Source organism: Lentinus tigrinus, assembly GCF_003813185.1.
Source record: "Lentinus tigrinus ALCF2SS1-7 unplaced genomic scaffold L226scaffold_16, whole genome shotgun sequence".
Taxonomy (NCBI): domain Eukaryota; kingdom Fungi; phylum Basidiomycota; class Agaricomycetes; order Polyporales; family Polyporaceae; genus Lentinus; species Lentinus tigrinus.
This window is the reverse complement of record NW_027137925.1, coordinates 442,563-464,277: the sequence shown is the minus strand read 5'-3', so window position 1 is coordinate 464,277 and position 21,715 is coordinate 442,563. Positions and strand designations below refer to the sequence as shown.

General features: G+C 57.0%; 7 protein-coding genes and 1 non-coding gene across 8 annotated transcripts in view; 3 read left to right on the top strand and 5 right to left on the bottom strand.

The window, feature by feature from the left end:
- Positions 1-4,074, bottom strand: part of L226DRAFT_510120 (uncharacterized protein) — a gene marked incomplete at its 3' end in the record, with an annotated part of 37,388 nt that extends 33,314 nt beyond the window's left edge. Inside the window, exons 1-8 of the mRNA XM_067678246.1 lie at positions 3,829-4,074; positions 3,625-3,762; positions 3,444-3,558; positions 2,691-3,363; positions 2,609-2,635; positions 2,293-2,546; positions 2,212-2,243; positions 1,922-2,148 (exon numbers count right to left, since the gene is read on the bottom strand). Coding sequence (XP_067534390.1) covers positions 1,922-2,148; positions 2,212-2,243; positions 2,293-2,546; positions 2,609-2,635; positions 2,691-3,363; positions 3,444-3,558; positions 3,625-3,762; positions 3,829-3,937 — 1,575 coding nt within the window. The 5' untranslated portion in view covers positions 3,938-4,074. The remainder of the gene's footprint in view (positions 1-1,921; positions 2,149-2,211; positions 2,244-2,292; positions 2,547-2,608; positions 2,636-2,690; positions 3,364-3,443; positions 3,559-3,624; positions 3,763-3,828) is intronic.
- Positions 4,075-4,219: 145 nt separating this feature from the next.
- Positions 4,220-6,905, bottom strand: L226DRAFT_536093 (uncharacterized protein). Its single transcript, XM_067681039.1, has 3 exons — positions 6,574-6,905; positions 4,671-5,727; positions 4,220-4,616 (listed from the first exon to the last, which is right to left on the bottom strand). The coding sequence occupies exons 1-3, from the start codon at positions 6,804-6,806 to the stop codon at positions 4,302-4,304; spliced, it is 1,605 nt and encodes a 534-aa protein (XP_067534389.1). The 5' UTR covers positions 6,807-6,905; the 3' UTR covers positions 4,220-4,301.
- A 100-nt stretch (positions 6,906-7,005) lies between these two features.
- L226DRAFT_553581 (HAD hydrolase) lies at positions 7,006-9,387 on the top strand. The gene is made up of 13 exons (XM_067682934.1): positions 7,006-7,137; positions 7,196-7,245; positions 7,301-7,386; positions 7,436-7,454; positions 7,511-7,579; positions 7,639-7,760; positions 7,816-7,869; positions 7,918-7,966; positions 8,017-8,361; positions 8,424-8,560; positions 8,612-8,625; positions 8,689-8,703; positions 8,762-9,387. The coding sequence occupies exons 1-13, from the start codon at positions 7,044-7,046 to the stop codon at positions 8,920-8,922; spliced, it is 1,215 nt and encodes a 404-aa protein (XP_067534388.1). The 5' UTR covers positions 7,006-7,043; the 3' UTR covers positions 8,923-9,387.
- A 323-nt stretch (positions 9,388-9,710) lies between these two features.
- On the bottom strand, positions 9,711-11,775 carry L226DRAFT_98474 (HET-domain-containing protein). The gene is made up of 3 exons (XM_067687407.1): positions 11,547-11,775; positions 10,418-11,355; positions 9,711-10,353 (listed from the first exon to the last, which is right to left on the bottom strand). Exons 2-3 carry the CDS (start codon positions 11,345-11,347, stop codon positions 9,838-9,840), a joined length of 1,446 nt encoding a protein of 481 aa, XP_067534387.1. The 5' UTR covers positions 11,348-11,355; positions 11,547-11,775; the 3' UTR covers positions 9,711-9,837.
- A 127-nt stretch (positions 11,776-11,902) lies between these two features.
- On the top strand, positions 11,903-11,996 carry L226DRAFT_t137. Its single transcript has one exon. It is a non-coding gene; the product is annotated as a tRNA-Ser (tRNA).
- Positions 11,997-12,112: 116 nt separating this feature from the next.
- Positions 12,113-13,808, top strand: L226DRAFT_572070 (uncharacterized protein; the record flags this gene model as incomplete). The annotated part of the gene is made up of 5 exons (XM_067684640.1): positions 12,113-12,148; positions 12,203-12,259; positions 12,311-12,461; positions 12,599-13,161; positions 13,221-13,808. 5 exons carry the CDS (start codon positions 12,113-12,115, stop codon positions 13,806-13,808), a joined length of 1,395 nt encoding a protein of 464 aa, XP_067534386.1.
- A 171-nt stretch (positions 13,809-13,979) lies between these two features.
- On the bottom strand, positions 13,980-18,434 carry L226DRAFT_464837 (uncharacterized protein; the record flags this gene model as incomplete). Its single annotated transcript, XM_067675888.1, has 14 exons — positions 13,980-14,251; positions 14,317-14,822; positions 14,893-15,528; positions 15,579-15,793; positions 15,845-15,906; positions 15,965-16,121; positions 16,178-16,491; positions 16,544-16,575; positions 16,633-16,895; positions 16,949-16,975; positions 17,030-17,729; positions 17,785-17,899; positions 17,951-18,136; positions 18,194-18,434. The coding sequence occupies 14 exons, from the start codon at positions 18,432-18,434 to the stop codon at positions 13,980-13,982; spliced, it is 3,726 nt and encodes a 1,241-aa protein (XP_067534385.1).
- Positions 18,435-19,403: 969 nt separating this feature from the next.
- Positions 19,404-21,545, bottom strand: L226DRAFT_572068 (MFS general substrate transporter; the record flags this gene model as incomplete). The annotated part of the gene is made up of 14 exons (XM_067684639.1): positions 19,404-19,508; positions 19,568-19,635; positions 19,704-19,721; positions 19,787-19,818; positions 19,869-19,926; positions 19,987-20,179; positions 20,238-20,334; positions 20,393-20,748; positions 20,808-20,892; positions 20,942-21,019; positions 21,073-21,121; positions 21,177-21,205; positions 21,258-21,284; positions 21,340-21,545. 14 exons carry the CDS (start codon positions 21,543-21,545, stop codon positions 19,404-19,406), a joined length of 1,401 nt encoding a protein of 466 aa, XP_067534384.1.
- Positions 21,546-21,715: the final 170 nt, after the last annotated feature.

Sequence of the window (21,715 nt, the reverse complement as noted above, 5' to 3'; positions counted from 1 at the left end):
CAATGCTGGCGTCGTACCCGGAGAACACCAACCCTTCTCGACGACAATGCGCTAGTACCTGTTCACACAGCTCTTCCCAAACGGGCCCGGAAGTGGGAAGATCGACGGGAAAGACTAAGTTGAAGTCCTCACAGCGTTCGAGCATCGCGCCATATTCGGCCGGAGTCCACGCGAAAGGGACTCCTTGGGGCCATGTGTCCGCAGACTGGAGCTGCGAGTGGTGCTAGAAATAGGCATGGTCAACAGCGTCGTTGGGGAATTGTGATGAGGACGTACCCGGAAGGGAATGAGATGCACGAGCACAGAGGTGAGGGCGGAGGACGTAGCCCCCGAAGAAGAGGCGGTCGCCGAAGAGCGCGCGACCACACCCGAGGCCGGTGGGGCGGAAGAAGACCCGGATGATGTGACAACGGTGGTGCGAAGGCGTGGGGAATTGGTATGCGCGGACTGCCCGGATGCGCTGCGCGCTCGCTCATAGCTGGAAACACGGCGGTCATTGGTCGTTCCCGGGTCGGCGGCGCGCAGTCCGGCATATGCGCCCATGGGGGAGGCTCGCGCTATGGTGGCGGGTGAAGGGCCCGTGGGTCGTGGCGGCGCGGGTTGGGTTGGGATGGACGCGGTAGAGACCGGGAGGGTAGAGGGAGCGCTAAGGCGGTCCGGACAGCCGATTCAGCAGGCATGATCATGAAGCCAGAGAAGAGCGGCAGGGGGATAGAAGAAGGAGACAGCGACGAGGGGCACTTACGAGGAGACGGTCAACGGTGCATTAGCATCGACGGTGCTGTGCGCGTACAGCGGAGCGCCGCAAACACATTCGGTCCGGAGGTGCCATTCTTGCACAGCGCTGGGCTGCGTGCGGGGTGAGTGAATGGGTAAGAGGACGATGGAACCGTCATACCGAGTAAAAGCCGCCGCAATGTTGCCGCAGGCACGGTCCGCGACGAAAGGCGTCCGCGCGAGGTGGGTAGCCAGGCGGAACGAGCTCTTCGACTTGAATGGTGTGGGCTAACCACGGGTGGTCGCAGGCACCGCACGCTTCGGAAGGATTGGTGGGAGTCTAGCGAGGCGGAGATGAGCGTGCGCAGCGGTGTGTGAGTGAGAGAACGCACACAACGGGTGACACCGTTGAGGTAGACCATCCAGGACGTGCACGGGGGATACTGGCCATTGCAACACACGGGATGAACGCAGAGACCTCGCGGGGGAGTGGGCAGAGACATGGGCGGCGACACGAGCGGATAGAAAGTGCACGGAAGAAGTGCAAAGGTGAACTAATTCGCTGGGGAGGAAGTTCGCCTGGAGAGGCCCGGAGGTATCGAACTTATAAAACTTGAGGCGCGGGGCGGAGGACAGCGAGGTTGAGTCGGCGGCGGGGTCGGGAATCTCGCGTGTCATGACCCAAGGGCTCGGTAGCGGGGCACGGTGCCCCTTGCGGGTGGTTCTTAGTTCTGCCATTGGCGAAACGGTGCAGACCCTAAGAAGAAGGTGCAATCAGGTGCAATCAGGTGCGATGAGGTGCAATCAGGTGCGATGAGGTGCGAAAGGGGGATGATTTGGTGTGACGAAGACAGAACTTGCCGGTGGGTAGGAGCGAGGGAGAAAGTAAAATGACGTTCGTGGGAGGGTGCTAAATGGGGCAAAACAGTGCAAACTGGGGCTGACGGGGGCTAACATGTAGTAAGTCGAGGACGAGGTGCTAAGCGAGGCAGATGGGCAAGAGTTTGTGAAAAAGCGGTGCTGTGATGGCGATTCGGGGCAATCAGAGGCTACCGGGGGAAATACGGTGCGATACGGTGCTACCGGGTGCTATACGGGGATGAACGGGGCTAAAGAGGGGTGAACGGTGCTAAGCGGGGCAAAGCGGGGCTACATGGTGCGAAGGAGGTACCGATGGTATTTTGCCCCATGAATCCCGTCATACTTCAACAGCATTCTCCCGTTCCAGGAACAACTTCGCAAGCCCGGGAGGGACGGAAATGAGTTCCGGGCGGAACGCGCGCGTCAACGCCTCCACTTCCTCATGCACGCCTCTAAGGTATATCTCGAGTACTTCTTCATCGACCATGCGTATCCTGCGCCTCAGGTAAAACATCTTCGCGATGATCTCGTCGATCTTGTCCCGATATGCAGTCATCTGGTCCTCCCAACCTTCCGAGTCGTAATACAAGTCAACATGAAGGTGAGACAGACGTTCAGTACATGACGACGCACCAACTGCCCAGTAGGCGATCCATTCGAGCAAGCTGTTCCAGCAAATATTATTAGCTGGCCGCTGGACATGGGTAGGTCAACAATGCTCGCCTCCACGACTCAGGCCTAGAGTCAGTGAACTGGTTCACAGCCACCACGGTGATGAACCCAGTCGCATCAACGTCAATAGCCTCAGCCACACGCTGCAAACGCGACAGGTTCAGTAGCTTCAGGGTCGCCGCCGTGTCCGAGCTGGGCATGGCTGACGCAGCGGACCGTGCGGCGGCCAACAAGCCTCGGCAATGGTCATAGAGCGCAGAAAAGAAGTGACGGGACTTCACGCGTCCGCGCCAGCCCTTGAGCACATTGCATCCAGTCAACTCACTCTGCTACACCATATTCAATGGGAAGAACATACCGCATCTGCCCATATATGGCGTATGTCCTGGTTTTACAGATCGTCAGCCCAACCTGCACTGCTACATGCAAGAAGGACTCACCGGGTTGTGAATCGCATTATGCGGGCCGTCAAGGACACTCTCGATAATCCGGTCGCCCTCCGCATGGGAGACCCGTGTAAGCTCCTCCACGATCTTCATCTCCTGCAAGCGGAACTTGCGCCGGAAGACCTCAGAGTTCCTCTCCACCGCTTCCGCAGCCGACTCGAGCAGCTCCGCCTTGACCGTCGCCAAGCTGTCCGAGTTCAGCTCGCTCTCGTGGTCCCCCGCGACACGCGGCTCCGCCCTGAGCACCTCCCTAAGCAGCGCATCGTCCGACGCAATGGCCTCCGCGCCGCCCTTGCGCTCGACAATCTCGCGCAGCCGCTGCTCCTCAGGAGAAGGCTCCGCGACCGTCCTCACGAGCTCCTTCACTTTCTCGTCTATGCCCTGCAGCGCGTGGTGCGCGTCCTCTAGGACGAGCCCGCTGTGGACGGAGATGCGCAGGATAAAGTCCGCGCGCCGCCGCTCGAAGAGCTCGATGTACTGCTTGAAGAGGTCGTCCCACGTCATGCTCCGCAGCACCTTTGTCAGGAGCCGCGTCTTCGAGTAGACGTCGCATGCGCTCGCGCAAGCTTTGATGTCTTCCGCCGTCTGCGCAACCAGGTCTTCCAGGCGGGTCTTGATACTAGTACCGTTCACAGCCCGAGCCTTCTCCGCAGGGACGGTCTCCAAGCTGTCAGCGATGCCAACCAATCGTATAGTCAGCATCTTGTCTGACCATGCCACGAGTACGGTATAAGCATTAGTACTGACCTTCGGAGGCTCTCCATCATGTCCCGCATCGAACCAATAAGCAGGCCTATCTTCCTATCATTCGCCCTGCGCCTCATATTGAGCTCGACGACGACCTGGAACGCGTTCACGACCACTGCGCAAATTCCGGAAGCCCCCGTAAACCAATTATACTGCATCCTAGTACGCAACCGCTGCGCACCTTCGAGCCACGGATGGATCTTCGCGACCGCCTGCAGCGCACTCACGAGCGGGAGCACGCTGTCGACGAGGCTCGCCGTGCCATCGCGTACGCCGCCGGATGCAGTGACGAGCAACTGTGCGCCGGACACAGCGTCGTCTGGTCGTTACGCGGCGGTAAGCCTAAGCCTTAGACTGCGGCAAATCATGAGAGGAACCCACTAACCTGCCTTATTCGCCGCCTTCGCCGCTTTCTTCTTGTTGTGGGTGTGGAGGCCCCTGGCTGCGCCCTCGACGGCTCTGCCAGCCTCTGCGAACACTCGTGTGGTACTCATGAGCACCCGCACGTCCGTTTGATGCGGCCAAGCTGGGGATGATGGTGGTCAGTGGTCAGTATGAAGGAGCAGATTGACACCGGGCTTCTCGTATTGCTATCAAAGGATCGTGAGAGCGGGATCGCTCAGATCTTGCGTGGATCCATGAAGTGCTGTTGACAAGCTCGAGAGATACATATACCTGTGCAAGCGTCAAAAGTCAGCGTCAGCAACCCACTGAGATCTGACAGTACCATGAACCCTCTTACCTGACCCTCTTGCATCCATACCCTGGTCGCAGTTCCGGCACGCACCCACCGCGTCTCTGGGACGAATCGTACCATTACAACGTACATACACAGATGAGATCGCACAACAACGCAACTCAGTGCCCCGTCGCGCTCTTAACCGCCGCCGCTAGTCTCTGCCTCAACCGCGAGCCGTCGTCGTCGATCGACGAGCGCGGGCCTTCCGAGGTCGTCGGTGACTCCGTCATGGCAGTCTCGTGCGCCACCTCCGCCTTCGCGCCCGAACTTTCCGCAGGTGGCTGAGTGGAGATAGTGAGCGGGGCAGGAGGCCCCGCCGGGTTGTGCACGTCTGGCACAGGCTCATCCCTTCGGATACCAAGCTCGCCAGGCTCGACGAGCTCGATCGTCTCCGTGAGGACCGCGATCCGCGTCCACCGCCGGTACCGCGTGTACTGCGAACATAATTCGTCAACACCTTGCACAAGCCATCCGCCGTGAGCACGTACCTTGCCCATTCCCCCCTTGCTGCTCGCGCCCTCCCATTTGTTGTCCGCATACACCCATCCGTCGGGGTCCGTCAGCAGCTCCTCGTCCTCGTCTCCCTCCCCTGATCTATGTGCACCGTCCGCACCGCTCGCATGATCGCCCGCATGCGCATCCGCCCCATGCGCATCGTGGTCCTTGTCCCCACCCTTCCTGTCCGTCATGTCCAAGCTCGGCGAGCGCATCTTCCCCGCCGCCTTCAACAGCCGACTCGCACTCGCCGCCGCGGCGCTCTCCTCCTTGGCGCTCGGCAGCGGCCGCTCGACGCGACTTGTCGCTGCGCCCTCCGTATGCACCACGACGCGCCACTCGGGCTCTTCCCAGCGCCATTTCGCCGTCCGCTTCAGCCGGTGCTTCCCGTCCGCAGCGAGCGTGTAGACGGTCGTCGCCGCCGGGAGCGCGAACGCACTCGGGGGTGCAGCCGGCTGTTGTGATGCTGAACACCACGACGGTCGCTCGCCCGGGAGCAGGGCGGCAGTCCAGTCGAGACCCATCCACCACCGCTGGTTTTCGTAGATCGTGAAGAGAAATCGCATAGACGTGGACGGGAGGGCTTGAGCAGAGGTGGAGACCGACGCAAGTTGTGCGTCGGACTGCGACTGAGGAGAGTATGTGATCGGCGGGAGCGGCTGTCCGGAGAGCCTGGACCATGCGCGGTAGAGGGCCCAACGGATGTGAGCGCTGCGCCAGAGGGCACCGCGCATGACCACTGTCCAACGAGCCTTCCAAGTGAAGATGAGGGTTCCGACGAGTGCGAGGATGATGCGTATGCGGACAAGGTGAGTGACGGCGAGGTAGGGTATGTAGAGCACTGCGATGGAGCGGAGGAGAATCGTGGGTGGAGGTATCGCAGACGGTTCAGTAAGTGCGGGTAGAGACGGGAGAAGAGCATGAATAGTCGTGAGGTCGGCGATGGCCCGTTGGAGGGTATCCTCTGTCACTGGCGGGCTTGTTGGCTGTACTTGCGGGATGGATCGTAGACGGAAGAAGAGTAGAGCTACAGCGCAAGGTAGTACATATCTGCGAGTATAGTCAGCATGCAAAGAGTTGTGGAGCTGTACTACTGAAGCGACGCCTTATACCGTCAAAAGTGTACATGATTTCCACCAGTTACCACTTTGATTCACCTAACCCACAGAAAAGTGCATGCTCTCCCTCCCCACAACGACTGGAGAAGGAACAGAGGAGAAACTGTGAGACGGAGAGAAGCGCGACAACCAGTACTCAAAGCCTGTAGACGCTCTTTGCAACCTCCTGTGGACTTGAATACCAGTGGTCGCACGAAGCTCTTCGGTCACAAAATCTCGCACCGAAAAAGCACAGAAATTACCGGAGGAAGCGGTATTAGAACACCCTGGTATACAGATGTAAGGAGCTGGGATCAGAGCCCTCCATGTATACTCGGCCCAGTAAAGCAACGAAGCAAGGGGAGGATCTATTGCATAAGCACGTACTGACAGGTCATCCTGTGGACATGCGTATGCCACCAATGAAGGGACATGGCAATTCCGAGTCAGACCTCAAGTGCAGCATGGGCACTTCTTCAACGAGCAAGGAGGGGAAGTCCAACTTTGGCATCGAATGTGCAATAGCGGGCTCGTGCGTCCATAATGCAAAAGTTGGATAGGTAGCCAGTCGGAGGTCGCGTTCATCATCTTCTGACGAGATGATGAACGGGACCTCCAACTTGACGGAACGCGCTCTCCAAAGCGACGTGCACCTTGGTGCGGGATATCCCTCTGAACATGGTTTAGACGATATGTCTCGGCTATCTCGTGTTGTGGGTTATGTATCCCGCGGGGGATAGTGGTTGAATGAACGTACAATCTTGAACGGTACAACTTGTCGCTGGCACGAGACACGCACCTGAGACCCAATTCCGGGATTAGACATACAGCCCACCACGAAGCAAGGAAGAGCCAGCACTCCTCCCAAGGGGCCTTCCACATCAATATCTGCAGCACATGTCTGAGCCTCGCGATCGACGGCGCGAGGGCGACAAGGGTGGTCGTGAGGGGAGACGGAAGAGTGTTGAGGAACTCGACGAGCGGGGTAGAGTGAGCAGCGTCCAAGTCGGCAGGTTTCGCGGTCGTAGGCATGACTGTACAAGGGAGGCTTCACGGCGTCGCTGTGTTCATCTGCAAAGACGTGGAAAGGGTAGAGAGCGAGAGCGGATGTCGAGGGCAACGACTCGGACGAGGAAAGGAGGCAATCACGAGCTCCCCGCACTCGCGTGACGTATCGCGTCAGGCGCTAACCCACATCCCGCCGGCGTCTGTGGCGCGCTCATCCTTGCCTTCGTACTTGACGGTCCTCTCCGACGCTGGTCGTTCGACATGCAGAGACTCGCCTTCAGCAGCTCCTCAAGATGTGTCAGATCGAGCACTAATGTCTTCTGTGCTCGGGCAGTCCAATCTCGACAAATCCAGTGTACGTCACGTCTTTTCCTCTCTCGCAGCGCGCTGAGCATAACGTTGTACTTCACCAGATCGCGCGGGTGGTTCAAGACTGCCTCCTCTCGTATTCACCTTTGACATAGTGCTTATGCCTCAACATGTATTGAAGTATAAAGCCTGACGGTATTCGTACACAGGATGGGGTCCTCCTCCGCGGACCGCACACGATACCTGCCGCCAGGCGGGCACTAGATATGCTCAACGGCGCGAATCCCATGGGAGTGTAAGTAAGACGAATACTAGATCACTCATGTGCTGACCTTTTTTGCAAGGAAGATACCCTTCATCTTGGTACGCCTCCGCACCTTCCACTCCGTGGGAATGCATCTTGAATTGCCATCCCGCAGCTTACCAATGGAGGCGGTACCCACGAAGAAGTACGAAAACACAAGCTGAGCTCTCAGCTTGGTGTCCAGGTAAGTTTTGCCAATTGCCGTAGTGGACGCGCGATATCGGTGCTGACAGGGCGTCGCAGATCCACAGCAACCAGATCGTTCAAGCACATACTATCCTCAAGTCTGTCGCACACAAATATGCAGACAAGCCAGTCCTCGTGCTCGGAGGGCTCAACGATGTCGTACGCAAAGTCGCCGAAAGGTTTGCAGAGTATGCTGGCGCGAAGATAATACTTGTTGATGCGAGCATCTGATAGCTACGGTTTCAAGCAAGCTTACACGACACTGGACGTACTCGCGTGGAAACCTGAGTAGGTGATGACCCAGTTTGTACTTTACATCGTACTCACAGGCTGCAGAGCTTGGCCGTTCCACGAGCTCACACCAGAGGAACGTGCATCGACCAAGGTAGGGCTCCCCTTCGCGATGCTGACCAGACCTAACCTCCCGGTATGCAGCCCGTCGACTTCTCCACCACCCCCATCTCCGCCATCTTCGTCTTCCACGACCCGCGCAACTGGTCACTCGACATGCAGATCACCCTCGACGTCATCCGCTCGGGCGGCATCATCGGTGGGCCATACCTCGACACGCCCAAGCCTGCCGACCAGCAACCGCTGCCGCAGCACGAGCGCGCGCACTCGCAAGGCGCGCCGTCGCAGCACAGACAAGTAGCACCCAAGGGAGAGAAGCCGCCGATCGAGGTGGTGTTCTGCAACCCGGATCTGCTGTGGAAGTCAGACTTCCCGCAGCCCCGGCTCGGGCAGGGCGCGTTCCGCATGGCGTTCCAGACAGTGTACGAGGTGTGTGTGCATTATGGGGTGTTGCATGCGATGGGAGGGGTCTGAGATCGTCATCGTTGCAGGCTCTTGTGGGCACGCCGTACCCTCACGTCACGCAGTACGGCAAGCCGACGGCGGCGACGTACAAGTTCGCAGAGAAGGTGCTCCGAGACAGGCTTGAAGAGCTCGCAGGAGGCCGCGTCGAGGAGATGCCCCGAGTGTGAGTGCGTCGCATCTGTTTCTCCGTCCACGAGGCTGACTTTGCCTCTAGCTACATGGTGGGAGGTACGTGACTTCCACCGTGCACTTGTGTCAGCCATACTAACCGAGATACCCTACACCGCGCAGACAACCCCGAGTCAGGTACGCGCGCGTTCGTTCATCGCCTTGGGCAGTTGTAGCTGAACCATACTGCGAACAGACATCGCAGGAGCCAACGCTGCAGGCTGGCCCTCCGTTCTCGTGAAGACGGGTGTCTACGAAGAGGCTCGCGGGCCGCCGACACATACACCGACGTACATCGCGGAAGACGTAGAAGAGGCCGTACGGTGGGCGATAGACAGGGAGATGAAGCAGAAATGAAGCTCGGATATGCTGTAGACACGAGTCGGTCTTATCGACCGTCCACCACGATTGACAATGATAACCCTCATCTAGTCGGTACATAGCAAGTAACTCCGCATATGTATCGAGCTCGACTTTGCTCGTCTCTAGGTCCCTACCATCGATGTCCGGACCGTCGCTCTTTCAATACGTCCTCCGGTACACTCAGTCAACATGTAGTTATTGATAGGCTCCTCAGCGCGCAAGTCCGCGCAAGTTGCCCACAGCCCATCTCCCGCGTGTCGCTTACCCCATCCCTCTCCTTACTTTGCCGATCCGTTCTCCTCACTTCTCTCTTTAGTTCTCATCCTCGTTTATTCTCATCCCGCAGACATGCTGACGCCTCCTTTCATGCCCGTTCCACAACTTCATCTAGGCAATGAGCGCGCCCAATGCCATGATAGTACGTGGCGTGCTTACATACATGCGAGGACATCATGAAGCAACAAAGTACATTACGATGATCCGTGGGGGCTAGTGCTGCGCGACTTCAGTAAACTCGTTGCATCGACGCGTCCAATACGAGCGTCCCTGCAGGGTTTATAGGACAAGGCCTGAAGGATAGGGACACCACAGCGCGAGAAGGATATGGACGAGAATAAACCCACAATGTGTGAAATCTCTTCCGGAGTGCGGGCCATCGCGAGACGTGATCCTCGTCGCCGTCGTGTTCAGCATCGTCCAAGACCTTCGTGAATATGTCATCGTGCTCCTGCGCCCCAAACTGAACTTTCGCCCAAACAGGAGCCGGCGTAAGCCGGGGCTGACCCCTGGGAAGCCCTCCTGGGCAGCATTGTCCGACCTTGATGACCATGACAGTGCAATTTGCGGCCCAGAGATTAGAATCCGTGAAGATGTATGTCGTTGAGAGCTCCGAGTGGGAGTCGGATGCTACTAGGGAGCGATGCTGTGCATGGCGAACCTCCACTTTGTCCACCTTACACTGGCGCATGAGAACCTCTGAATGCAGGCCTCATCGAAGCGGAACGGCGCATCGTGAGCGAGCTGTATAGGTGCAGCCGGAATGAAGGATGAGGTACTATGGGCATCTGATAGCTGGCCAGGTAGTCGACGCGACGAAGGGCGATGTTTGATAAGAATCGTCTGCCAGGACGCAGAGACGGAGCAGCCGTCGATGGTGTATCGGCCAGGCTCGGTGGGAGGGTCTATGCACGCCATCCGCGGATTGCAGACAGCGTACAAAGGCCGGCGGGACGCACGCGGCGCCTGACTGGGATCCGCTTCGAGGCAGAGCAGTACTCGACAGCGCCGATTGGACCGGTGCAAGTCGGCGAACATCTTTCCCTCGCACTCGATGAGCGGAATATGTGCCAGGACTCCCTCAGGGGTAATAGAAAGAGTCATATGATCATGGAGTTTATCTCGACATTCCGAGCCAAGGGCGGCATCCTGCCAGTGTGCGGCTGTTAGCGGCGATGCACTGTGCGCTCCTGAGCGACTCCTGCCAACTCACTTTCTGTATCAGATGAGCCCGTTCCTCATTACATTTCGGAGGTGAATATGTGATGGCTGACGGGTTGTCAACAGAAAATGCGGAGGGCGATGGAGCAAACAGACAAGAACAAACGTCCTCTTCTAATCCCCAGCCTGCCCACCATGCGAACAGCGTCGTGTCTGAAGACTGCTTCATGATCTTCTTTTGTAGTCGCCAGAATGCATCCCTGCCCTCTCCGTAGAGCGGGGGCATGTGGATGTCTAGAAGTCCTAGGAGGCAGTACGCTTCATCCTCCACACGTGTTGTCTGCCGACGTCTAAACCAAGACATCCGCTGAGCAACGCTGAACTCCGTATGGCTGACTTCGAGTCGGAGGACGGTCGCGGGGATGCGATGCGAACGTTCCAAGATATCGGCAAAGTCGGCTTTAGTTCCCAGGACCTGCCACGACGTGGAGAGGAAAAGGAAGAAGCGGGGAGCAATGAGCTCCTGCAGCGTCCAGCCTCTCTTGAACCAGATACTCCGTGTGAACACGTCTGCATGCGAGCGAGAGTCGTTACAGATATCGTCGAGATCTGGGACATCCCGCAGGTATCCATAGCAAATCCGTGCGAGGGAGTAGTAGCGAAACATTGAGTTAATCGCCTCCGAGAGCTCCGCACTGCTCGTCTTGTCGATGCAGCATGTATCGATCCACAACCACTTGAATCCATGCTTCTCCGCGAGCTCGCAACACCGCCTGATTTTCTCGCCTACGAAGTCGCGAGGATTCGTACCATCCTTGGCGCACGTCTCCTGGATCTTCCGGACGTCCTGGAACGACTGTTCGGGAGGCCCGTCTCCAGGCTTGTTCCAGACATGTGAGAGGGCTGCGAAGCTGGCATCTGGGACTTCCTCGGGGGAAGCGAAGGAGTGGAGCTCGGCGCGGTCGGTACTCAGAACCCACATGGAGAAGACTGCGTGAAGAGATTAGCGAACGACGCATCGGAATATATCAGATATGACCGCACCGTGAATGAGGCCAAGAAACGGGAAAGCGACCAGGGACGAACGAGAGGGAAGCAGATGCGTATGGACTAGGGAGTAAGCTATTGGTCAAGAGCTACCCAGGGGTATAGGGACAATGACGAGCGTGACTAATACTTACTACTATGGGGGTTGTGCGCAAACGGGAGAGGGCACAGAGGTGAGGAGAGAAGAGGTCGTTGTGGTGCAGATGTAATGCAGGAACTTGAAGGTCGTGGCTCTGCGCTGTACTTGCATGCTGTCCTCAAATTCGCAATTGCAAGCGAAGCGAGTATATTAGGCGGTCTCGGATTGCAAGTACTCGCGCGCGAAACAATTCAATTGCGCTTGTGCCGGGAGTACCCTTCGCTACGAGGAGGTCCGTGGACCACCGACACATGCGCCGACGTACTTATACCGCGGAAGACGTTGAAGAGGCGGTACGGGTAACTACTGTAAAATTGAGACAAGAAAAGTTATACAATCTAAACATTGTCAGTCACTTTGCCGGAGTGGTTAACGGGATCGCCTGCTATTCATAGCTGTCAGCGGTTGGGCTTTGCCCGCGAGTGTTCGAATCGCTCAGGTGACGCTTTTTGACTGGTTCGGGTGCTCGACGCGCTTCGTGTCTTTGATTGCTACTTACCTGCTTGCTACTTCTTGTCTTTCCTGCTGCTCATCCACCCTCTTTCCCTCACACTCTCGACGATGAGCGCGAACAAGTACGCCAATCTTCCCGACATTGTATGTATCTCTCTATTGGGGCTAGATAACCTCTTTGTTGATCGAACCACGCAGGACACCGCACCTGACGTCTACGAGACGGAGGACGTCTTCCCGACTGCGCAAGACAACGTCAGTACCGTCGCATCTGTCCTCGCCCCTCACATTGACACGTCTCGCTAGAAAGGCGACTCGAGCGAGGACGAATCAGGCGCACCGGCGCGCGGACATGGACGCGGCAAGCCTGGGGAGGCGTCAGCAGGGCGGGAGGAGCTAGACTCGAGCAGTGTGAACCCGGATGAGGCGTCCAAGAAGTTCAGGAAAGCTGAGAAGAGTGCGTCTCATCCTATCATTCTCACTCCCCGCTCTCCAAAACCTCATCACCATCGATCTGTGGAATTCCGGTTTCCTTTCATTGTCCAACCGCGGCGTTGCTGTGAAACACCCACACGCACGCATATACACATGCAGAGCACCACCGACCAAAGGTTCAGTACGTCTACCCCCCATCGCCAACAAGCAACGAGCCTTCTGGCCCTCCCTCCCCCACGCAAGGCTCCGGCCCGGGCTTCGGCTCACTCCCGCTCTCCCAACGTCTGCGGCTGCTCCAAGCCGAAGTCGCCTCGCTTGAGGTCGAGCTTTCGGACCCGACGAACCCACTGCTGCGCAAGGAGAAGGAGGCGGGGCACGCGGGGGACCCGGGCGAGCTCATTCGGGGCATGGTCGACGTGAAGCGGCGGATTGAGAAGATCAGCAGGGCGAGGGAGGGAAGGGGGAGGCTTGTGAGCGTCATGCTGGGCGAGTCGGATGCAGAGGAGGACGATATTGTCAAAGTGGCGGAGCCGACGCCCAACACGAAGCCGAAGCCCGGGAAGAAGGACGCTGAGGAGGGGAAAGAGGGTGAGGCGAAGAGGCCGGAGCTTGTGCTCCCCGCGAAGCCCAGGACACCTGAGGTGAGGGATATCGCGGAGATGGACCGACGCGTGGGGGAGCTTGAGAAGCTTGTTGGGTCGTCGAGCACGGCTCTCGATGAGGTGCGTTCTCCAACCGTGTGTGCATATACTCAAACTTACGTAGCATAATCTATGTATAGCTATCGCCTCTCCCTCCTCCACTCCTTCCTCTCCTCACGCGCCTCAACGCCCAACTCTCCCTCCTCACCCAGCCGCGACACATCGACTCCATCTCGCGGCGTATCAAGCTGCTCAACTCTGAATTCGAACGCACCTCCAGCACGTCGGGCGGTCAAGCACACCATGGCACCCAACGGCGCGGCGCTCACCATTCCGGCTCTGGGGCACCCGCGTCGCCCGCTGTCGCCTCTCCCTCGACGGGCGCACCCGCGTCGAACGCGTCGAACACCGCTCTGCAAGAACAGCTCGCCCCGGTCCTAACGCGCCTCACCCCTTTGCTCCCACACATCCCGCACATCCTCACCCGCCTGCGCACGCTGTCGGCATTGCACACCTCTGCAGCGGGCTTCCAGAAGACGCTCGATGGCTTGGAGGAGGAGCAGAGGCGGACGCGGGCAGCGCTGGAGGATTTGCAGCGCGCGGTCGAGGGCGTAGAGAAGAGCTTGTCGGAGAACGAGAACCTCGTCAAGGGCAATGTACGGGAGCTGGAGGACCGGATTGATGGGCTGGGGAGGAGGGTGGATGATATCAAGGTCAGCTTGAACTAAGCCGAGGATATGTACGGGTGAGGGCTTCGTGTTGTTTGGAGCTGTTCGTTCATGATACCCTGACGAGTAGACCTAATCTGGGATTGCAGTGCGTCATGAATCATTGGTCGTGAGCATGTGTATGCATGGTACAAGTGGTGTGGTATAGTTAGTAGCTCCAATGGGTGATCCCTATGCTTCTCCGTCCACAACTAGCTCTGCCGTGCGTCCACCTACGAGAGACTGCAGCAGCTTCTCTATCCGGCTCATCTGGGACGTCAGAGCGGATATCTGTGTCTCGAGCGCGGCGACCCGATCGTCCGTGCTGTCCTGTTCCTCGTCGCTGTCCTCCTCCGCAGGTGGCTCAAGGCACCGCACGAGCGTGTGCGTCCCCAAGTGGTCCCCGACCGTGACGCCGCCTTTCTCGTCGCAGGACTGGCAGACGAAGATGTTCGCGTCTTCTGCTCAATGAAGGTCAATGAATGAGACGATGCGCGATAGAACTTGGGAACAAAAGCGAAGGACGTACCAGGACAGTCAATGCAGTACCAGCACGGCTGGGCGATGGTCTCAGAGCACGAGACGCAGGTCAGGACCGGGACTTCAGCCTCGGAGTCCGAGTCTGACGGGTCTGAGAAGTCGCGGTGGGCCAATTTCGGACTCGAAGGAGTCGTCGGAGACTGGCCCGACGCTTCCCCGTCCTTGTGTTCCTCGTCGCTCCCACTCCCGCTCTCGCTCGCCTCGTCTTCCTCCGCACCCTTGGCCGCCCGCTCGAGCAGCGTCTTCGCGCGCTTGAGCCCCTCCGTCGCGTTGCGCAGGACTGTGCCAATCTCGCGATGGTGGAGGATGTTCGTACGGATCTTGAGCAGATCGTGTGTGGGCAAGTGCGGGGCCTCCACGTCGTCGCGGCTCTTGATTTCCGAGCTCACGCAGGCAGGTTTCTCGCAGAAATCGAACGTGAAACGCGTCCCGCACTCCATGCAGACCACTCGGGTGCCGTAGATGTGATCGCCGCAGTTGTCGCAATAGATATCACTGCACGATTGGGCAAGTAAGCGATCGAGGATCCGGAGTCATTGTAAAGGATAAAGTGTAGTCGACTTACAAGTGCGCAGGCTTGGGACGCTGGCGGTAGTTTTGGAGGATGTAGTAGCATCGGACATCATCGTATGTTGACTTGCGGTCGAGGTACGCGAACCTCGCGATGTCTTCCTCCGTAGAGAGATCGTCCACCTCGCGCTCCAGTAGCTCAAGGTACTCCGTCCGCATGTCGCGTCGCTCCTTGAAGTACGACCACGAGTACAGCCTCCTACGCGCCTCATCCAGCGAATAAGTGAGCGCATAGTTCCATAATGCACGTATCTTGTTTTCTTCGAACTCGGCAGGGGGCGGCCGCGCTACAAGGATCTCGGGCGCAACGCCGCGCTTGAACCAGAATGCAGTATCCATCTTCTCGAGGCTGTATCCCCACTTCCCGGAGAGCGTCACGCCGTCCTCGTCGAGCGTACCCACGAAGTACGACTTCTTGATGCGTGCAGCGTACGTCCGAGTGAATGAGTACTCGATCGTTCCATCCTCCTTCGTCCTGTACCCGCCCAGAACTGTGAAGGCAGTACCGTGCGCGCCGACGGCGCCTGCCTCGTACGAGCCATGGTCGGCAGATGCATGCAAGCAGAACGTGATCATGGTACCCATGGGGAACCGCGTCGATGCAGCTTGGAATCCGTGCCACCGCCCGAGTCTGCAAACTAGTCAGTGCTGATCATCTTCGAGACAGAAAGTAAGGCTAACATCAGTCGGACCGCCTCGTCAGCTTGGGCGTCGCCCTCCGTGAGGACGTCGTTCGGAACGACGTAAAGGTCATCATCCGCAGCGGGGTAGTTCAAGAGTTTGCCCACGTCGACGTTCTGGTCTTCTTCCTCATCATTGTAGTCCAACTCTTTGAACTCGTATGTCCTGAGATTCTTGAGCGACCAAAAGTCTTCATCATCGTGCCAGTAATCGAACTACGGGAGCATGTCAGCACATGAGAATTGACAACGAGTATGTCTGCTCACCAGCTCGCTCGCGTGGACTTTGAACTGGTTCGCCGGGTCCACCTTCTGTTGCTTGAATGTAACTGCGAAGTGAAACTGTGTGAGATGGATCTGATGTACTATAATGGTCTGCGAACTCACCTAGAAGATCGTTGTATCGGTTAATCACAGCATCGAGCACGTAGAGGATGGTGTCTGAGGCGTCCCAGAGCTCGTCCTTGTGGATCATTCTCGTCCGACAGACACGAAAGATCTCGAAGTCGCGGCGAAGGAGTAGATACAGAAGCGGGAATAAGGTCTGTCGCCTGAATGTCAGCGTTAACCCCAAAGGTACACAATCCAAGGCGTGCTCACCTTCTCCACCCGCCCGGGGCCCATGATCAACGACAGCGTATCCATGGCGTCAATGTCGTACTTGACCGTCTCGAGACCCTCGCGCAGCCGTTGCTCCTCCGACTCGACGTAAGTACTAAAACGATCTCGGAGCGAGTCTGGGTACGTCGTGGTGACAAGGGATGAGGTCAGCGTGCAGATTTTCCGCCACACGGCCCGCAGGTACTGATCAACAGCATTCCGGTTGGCGGGGTGTATGAGCGGGCGCATTGAGAACATCTTGGCAAAGATGTCCACTATCTTCGCTCTGTAGTCCTGAGACGTCATATGCCACCCTGACAAACTATCTCAGCAGATGCTCCGGGTGGTCGTTGTAAGAGGACATACCAACTGCCCAGTACGCGATCCACTGCGGAAGGCTGGTGGGCAACGTCATTGAGGACAAGAATGCAGGTCGAATGTGTATGGGTACGTACCTGAAGTCCTTCGGCCGCGAAGTTGTGAACTGATTGACTTCTGCGATCGTGACGAACCCGGAAGCGTCATCGTCGACAGCCTCCGAGATGGCTTGCAGCCTGGCGAGGCTGATGTACTCTAGAGCCCATTCGTCCTGGTCGTTCAGTCGAGACGCGGCTTCTTCTACACCGTGTATCTTTCGCTTCTTGATCTCCAATTGTTCGCGGTAGAAGTCGCGCAGCGCAAGGACGAAATGACGAGCCTTGACGTGTCCAGGCCAACGCTATGAACGGATGACTGTCAAGCGATCGCCCATGATACGAACAGCAGACTCACCATCTCCTTCCAGATCGCGTGAATATCCTGGTTTTACCGTCAGTTATGAACTCTCGGCGCGACACCATGTAGATCACTCACTGGGTCGATAATCCTCTCATGGGGCCCAGAGGTAACCGCCTCGATCACACGATCGCCTTCGTGGTGAATTACCCTCTTGACCTCCTCCGTGAGCTCCCTCTGCTGCATCTTGAACTTGCGTTCGAAGATATCCAGGTTCTTCCTGATCGCGAGCTCCGGGCTATCGAACAGTTCTTCTTTGACGATGGACAAGTCATCACCGCCGCCCTCGTGAGCCTTGTGTTCGGCCCCGTCCCTCTTCGTAATCGTAGTCGACGCCGGCTTGAACTTCAAAAGCTCCTTCAGGGTATCGTTGTCGCCCATGACTGCGGTCGGGCCGCCTTTCTTCTGTACGAGAGCGGCGAGCTCCTGTTGCTCGGGCGTCACGGCTTTCGCGAAGAATTCGAGCACTATGTCGATCTTCGCGTCGATGAGCTTCAGCTTGCGGTTTGCATCGTCCACTCCAACACCGATGTGGATAGACAGCGCGAACGTGAATGCCTTGCGCCGGTTGGCGAACGCGTCAATGAAACCCTTGAGGGTGCCGTCCCAGACAGAGCCCTTGATGACCTTCACGATCAGCTTCTTCTTGGAGTACGTGTCGCACGCGTTCGCGCAACTCTTGATCTCATCGGCTGCCTGCTTGACGAGCTCTTGCATGCGAGCTTTGATGGTGAGGCCGTCGGGACCTATGGCCTCCTCGTCCTTGATCGAGCGGAGTCTGAGTAGTGCGTGAGTGCTCCATACCATAGACACCGGCACGTGAGAGAACCTACTGCAATAGGGCCTCCATCATGTCCTTCATTTCCGCGAAGAGCACTCCGATCTTCTTATCGTTGTCTCGCCGCTTGATGTCAAGTTCCACCACGACGCGGAACGCGCCGACAGCAACTGTCACCTTCGTGGTGAGTGAGCGGAAGGCACCTCTGTGAAGATACTCACTTCCGATGAATGGATGCAGCTTGGCCACTTCGTCGAGTGCTTTGATAAGTCCCGGAAGATTATCAATGAGCGTGTTGACGCCTTCCCGTACGACCTTCATGGCGTCGCTCTCATACACCGTCTTCATTGGTGATGAGTAACTCTGGGCGGTGGTGACGTTCGTTTGCAGTAAGTTCACGGCGTCGCCTATAGCAGCACGCTTCGTGCTCAGTCTTGCTCGGAGATCGGAAGTGTATAACGAACCTGACTTGTTCAAGAACTTGCGCGACTTGCTGTCCTCGTACTTGTGGAACCCTTGCTTCGCATCCCCAACAGATCGGAATGCATCGTCCAATTTCTTCGCAGTAGTAAGATCATCGTTGTCGCCACTGAGCGTAGGCTGAGGAAAGGCGATGGTAGGCGGAGCAGTCTGGCCTTCGCAGGCAGCAGGCGAGCTTGGCTCTTCGGGTGGGGAGGTGTCCTTGTGCTTACCGAAGAGCGGCATTGTTAGTAGTGGGGAGAGACAAAGTCGACGACGCCGGAATTCACTCACCAATATACTTCCGACCGTGCCGCCCGCTGTCAGGGAACCTTCTTCTTTGCATACTCCGGCTGTACGACGCCAGTATCATTAGCGATAGACAATTGAAATTCCCGTGCCCCGGTCGCATCGGATGTCAATTAGACACAGATCGCAAGGTCAAGGAGGCACATTCGATATTGTTGGATATGCAATTTGACGACAAGGACGCCCAGAAAAGGCAGATGATCAGGTGGAAGGAGGGGGCGTGGTCCGTGTGGTTTATCACTGATGCACTATCGGCTTTGGATCGGCGACTAGGCTAGACTCGGGAGGCAAAAGACTTGCAGGCACGTAGTACATACTGTAGCTCCCGCTGCCATCATCCCAACCGGGCACTTCGAAGTACATATACTCCTAGACTGGCCGCAGCACATCGCCGCCTTGCAAGAGTCGCCGAGCGCGTGGCATGGATTGGATTCCGGCGAAGCCAAGTCCTAACTTCGGTGTAACGATGGTCAAGCAGTACTGAATAGTGCCTAGGTATCTGAACTTTGCAAGAATAGAATTGACAGTTGCCGATGGTTGTTACATTGTCGAAGGGGAAGCTCTGTGAAGTCGTGGTTTCGACCGTCTCCTTCTCGTGCCAGGTGCATCGCTGCTGCCACGCGTCGCCAAGCCCGGAACGGGAGGGGCCGGCGCTAGTGCATAGCGCGTCTTCCTCCCGTCCGATCACTGGTGCACGAAGCTCGCAGCTTCATGAATGGGAAACGGGCGAAATTCTCTCTTCTAGAGCACATACACTCACCTGGAAGTCTGCCTATGTCGCATAATTCATCCCAAGCAGCAAAATCAAGGGGTAGCATTAAGCATCCAAGTCCTGCGCGTTGACATTATTTCCTGTTAATGTTCGTCTATAGTCATCACCTCGTCGAGTCTCTCGACCAGCTTCCGTTACGCCTTCTCGTTTGCGACCTCGTTCTGGTGCAGCTTGAGCTCTCGACGATGGTGCAGAATGACGGAAGTCACATAGCAGCACCAGCCGGCGAATGCCATGATCTGATCGCGTTCGGACATCGTCAGCAGCCTACCCGATGCCCGAATGCATGATCACTCACCCCGCTGAACACGGCCGGTCTCCACCAGGTGTAGTCGGAGGTTAGCAACGCACCTGATATAGGTGTTCCTATCGCGCACAAGAGCCGGAAGACATCAACATCGATGATATGTGGATAGAGAAGACCGTCGACATACCGACAAGGCTTCCAATACCTGTTCGAGAAGCACGTATCGTCAATACAGCTATTGCAGACTGCAATGAAGACAGCCAAACCCACCACAACCGAAGAAAGCCAGTCCCAGACGTGCTCTATTCGAACGTAAGCTGTGATTAACATTCTAGGAAGTCGAGCGACGCACCCGAGCTCAGAGAGATCGTCGGTCAACGTGGCAATGAATGGCGCCAACATCGTGATATCTGAGTGGGCACATGCCAGTCAATCCATGATCCCGGGATATTCCAACCAGAGGTACGCACAGACACCCGAAGCCAATCCGTAGATAACCGCAATCACAACGACGCTTCCGATGCTGCTGAGACCAATCATACCGAAGATCGTTGCCGCACAAATGAAGGTGAAGACGACGACAATTTTGCCAGCGCTGACCTTGTGCACAACGAAGCCAGGTGCGAGACGGCCGAAGAAGCTGCATGCGTTCAAGATGACGAGCTTGATCATGCACGTTAGAAACCTTCGAGAGTATGCACCCTGGGGATGAAGAGCTTACTGCATAGAAGGCGAATGTCTCATCCACGCCATGCCTGACGGCATCCAACTGCAAGTAGAAAAGCGGGAAGTAGAAGCCGACGATGAAAAGCGACATCCTATCTCATTCCACTGTTAATTCATGTGCCACCTCGAGCATGTGAGACGATGACTCACCCGAGCGCTGCGAAGACGTACGGCCTGTCCTTCCCGAACCGCTTAGCCATGGTCCACAAGTGTACGGCCTTGGCAGATGGGGCGATCCTCGAGCGCATGAGTAAGCAGGCGATGAGAAGAAGGCCCGAGATGAGGCCTGCGTTCGCACGTGCAGCGACAGCGAAGCCAATCGACGGATTGCTCAGCAGGTTATTCAGCATGATGGGGTGCACGACTGCGCCTATTGACGAGCCAGATGAGACCATCGTCATCGCCAGGGTTCGGCGGCGGTGAAAGTAGTGCGAGACGATGGAGATGCTTGGTAGGTAGAGCATCCCTGCCCCGAGACCAGCGCCGATACCTTGACTCAGGAGAATCTGGATTGACGACGGAACAGTTGGTGTTGGGGACAACGGGACGCTGGGAGGTGACGTACCTGATAGAACTCATCTGGCTTGGCAAGGGAGTGCATGAATAGCGAGAAAGACAACAGGACAGACCCTCCGTAGAGGAGGTGATAGCTGCAAGCCCTCAATATTACGTTCAAGCGAGCCTTTCGGCAGTACTCACAAGTATCCACGGTCGTACAAGGGACCGACCCATAGTCCGGACGCGATGACCAGGAAGGCATTTATACTCCCAATCCAACTAGGGGAGAATCCGTCAGCAACCCAAAATCGCTCACAGAACGGAGCACATACGAGATTGCTGAAGACGACTCATTGCTCAGGTACGTCCGGGCGTAGTAGTCTGTGAATGGCGTCAGATTGTTCGGACGTTGCTGTCCAGCCGGGGACGAAGTCACCTTGATACACGCCGAACGACGTTGTATACCTAGAATACCGTGACGTTAGTTAGCTTTCAGTAAGTTAGAGCACAGACAAACCCAAAAGCGCAAGCCTGGATGAAGAATCTGATATTCATGTGTCAGAACCAGCTGTCCCGGAACAACAAAAAATAATGCATACGCTCCAAGAACGGTGAGCCACGCTGCGAGACCACCCTCGGGGAAGTCTACGCTGGCATATGCCTTGGCGGGAACTGCGCCCTCGGCGGACTTCGCTGTCTGCGGCCGGGAGGTCGTATCCTCCACCGTTGCGCTGGCATTCGACTTGGTTACGGAGATTCGCGAGCTAGCAGGCAACTTGTCTTCGGGTATATCCGTCTGAGACATCCCGAGATATCCGCCCTGGGGAAAACACAGAAATGTGAGTTCGACTTGGGGGAAAGGACACTGCGAGTCTGCGGCCACACGAACACCACCGGGCCAACTTGTACCCCCCGGAAGCAGATGTGTTCTCTGGTGGTCTGATCTATTTCATCAGTCAGCAGTTCGTCAGGGCC

Bases quoted from the DNA above. Each gene is read 5' to 3' on its own strand.
- L226DRAFT_553581 (XM_067682934.1), top strand. From the start codon at position 7,044: ATGCAGAGACTCGCCTTCAGCAGCTCCTCAAGATGTGTCAGATCGAGC. The intron at 7,138-7,195 runs GTACGTCACGTC...GTACTTCACCAG, and splicing joins CCAATCTCGACAAATCCAGT to ATCGCGCGGGTGGTTCAAGA. The intron at 7,967-8,016 runs GTAGGGCTCCCC...CCCGGTATGCAG, and splicing joins AGGAACGTGCATCGACCAAG to CCCGTCGACTTCTCCACCAC.
- L226DRAFT_98474 (XM_067687407.1), bottom strand. From the start codon at position 11,347: ATGTGGGTTCTGAGTACCGACCGCGCCGAGCTCCACTCCTTCGCTTCC. The intron at 10,354-10,417 runs GTGAGTTGGCAG...GCACACTGGCAG, and splicing joins GGGCTCATCTGATACAGAAA to GATGCCGCCCTTGGCTCGGA.
- L226DRAFT_536093 (XM_067681039.1), bottom strand. From the start codon at position 6,806: ATGCCTACGACCGCGAAACCTGCCGACTTGGACGCTGCTCACTCTACC. The intron at 5,728-6,573 runs GTGCGTGTCTCG...CTATACTCGCAG, and splicing joins ATCCCGGAATTGGGTCTCAG to ATATGTACTACCTTGCGCTG. The intron at 4,617-4,670 runs GTACGTGCTCAC...TTATGTTCGCAG, and splicing joins GCAAGGGGGGAATGGGCAAG to TACACGCGGTACCGGCGGTG.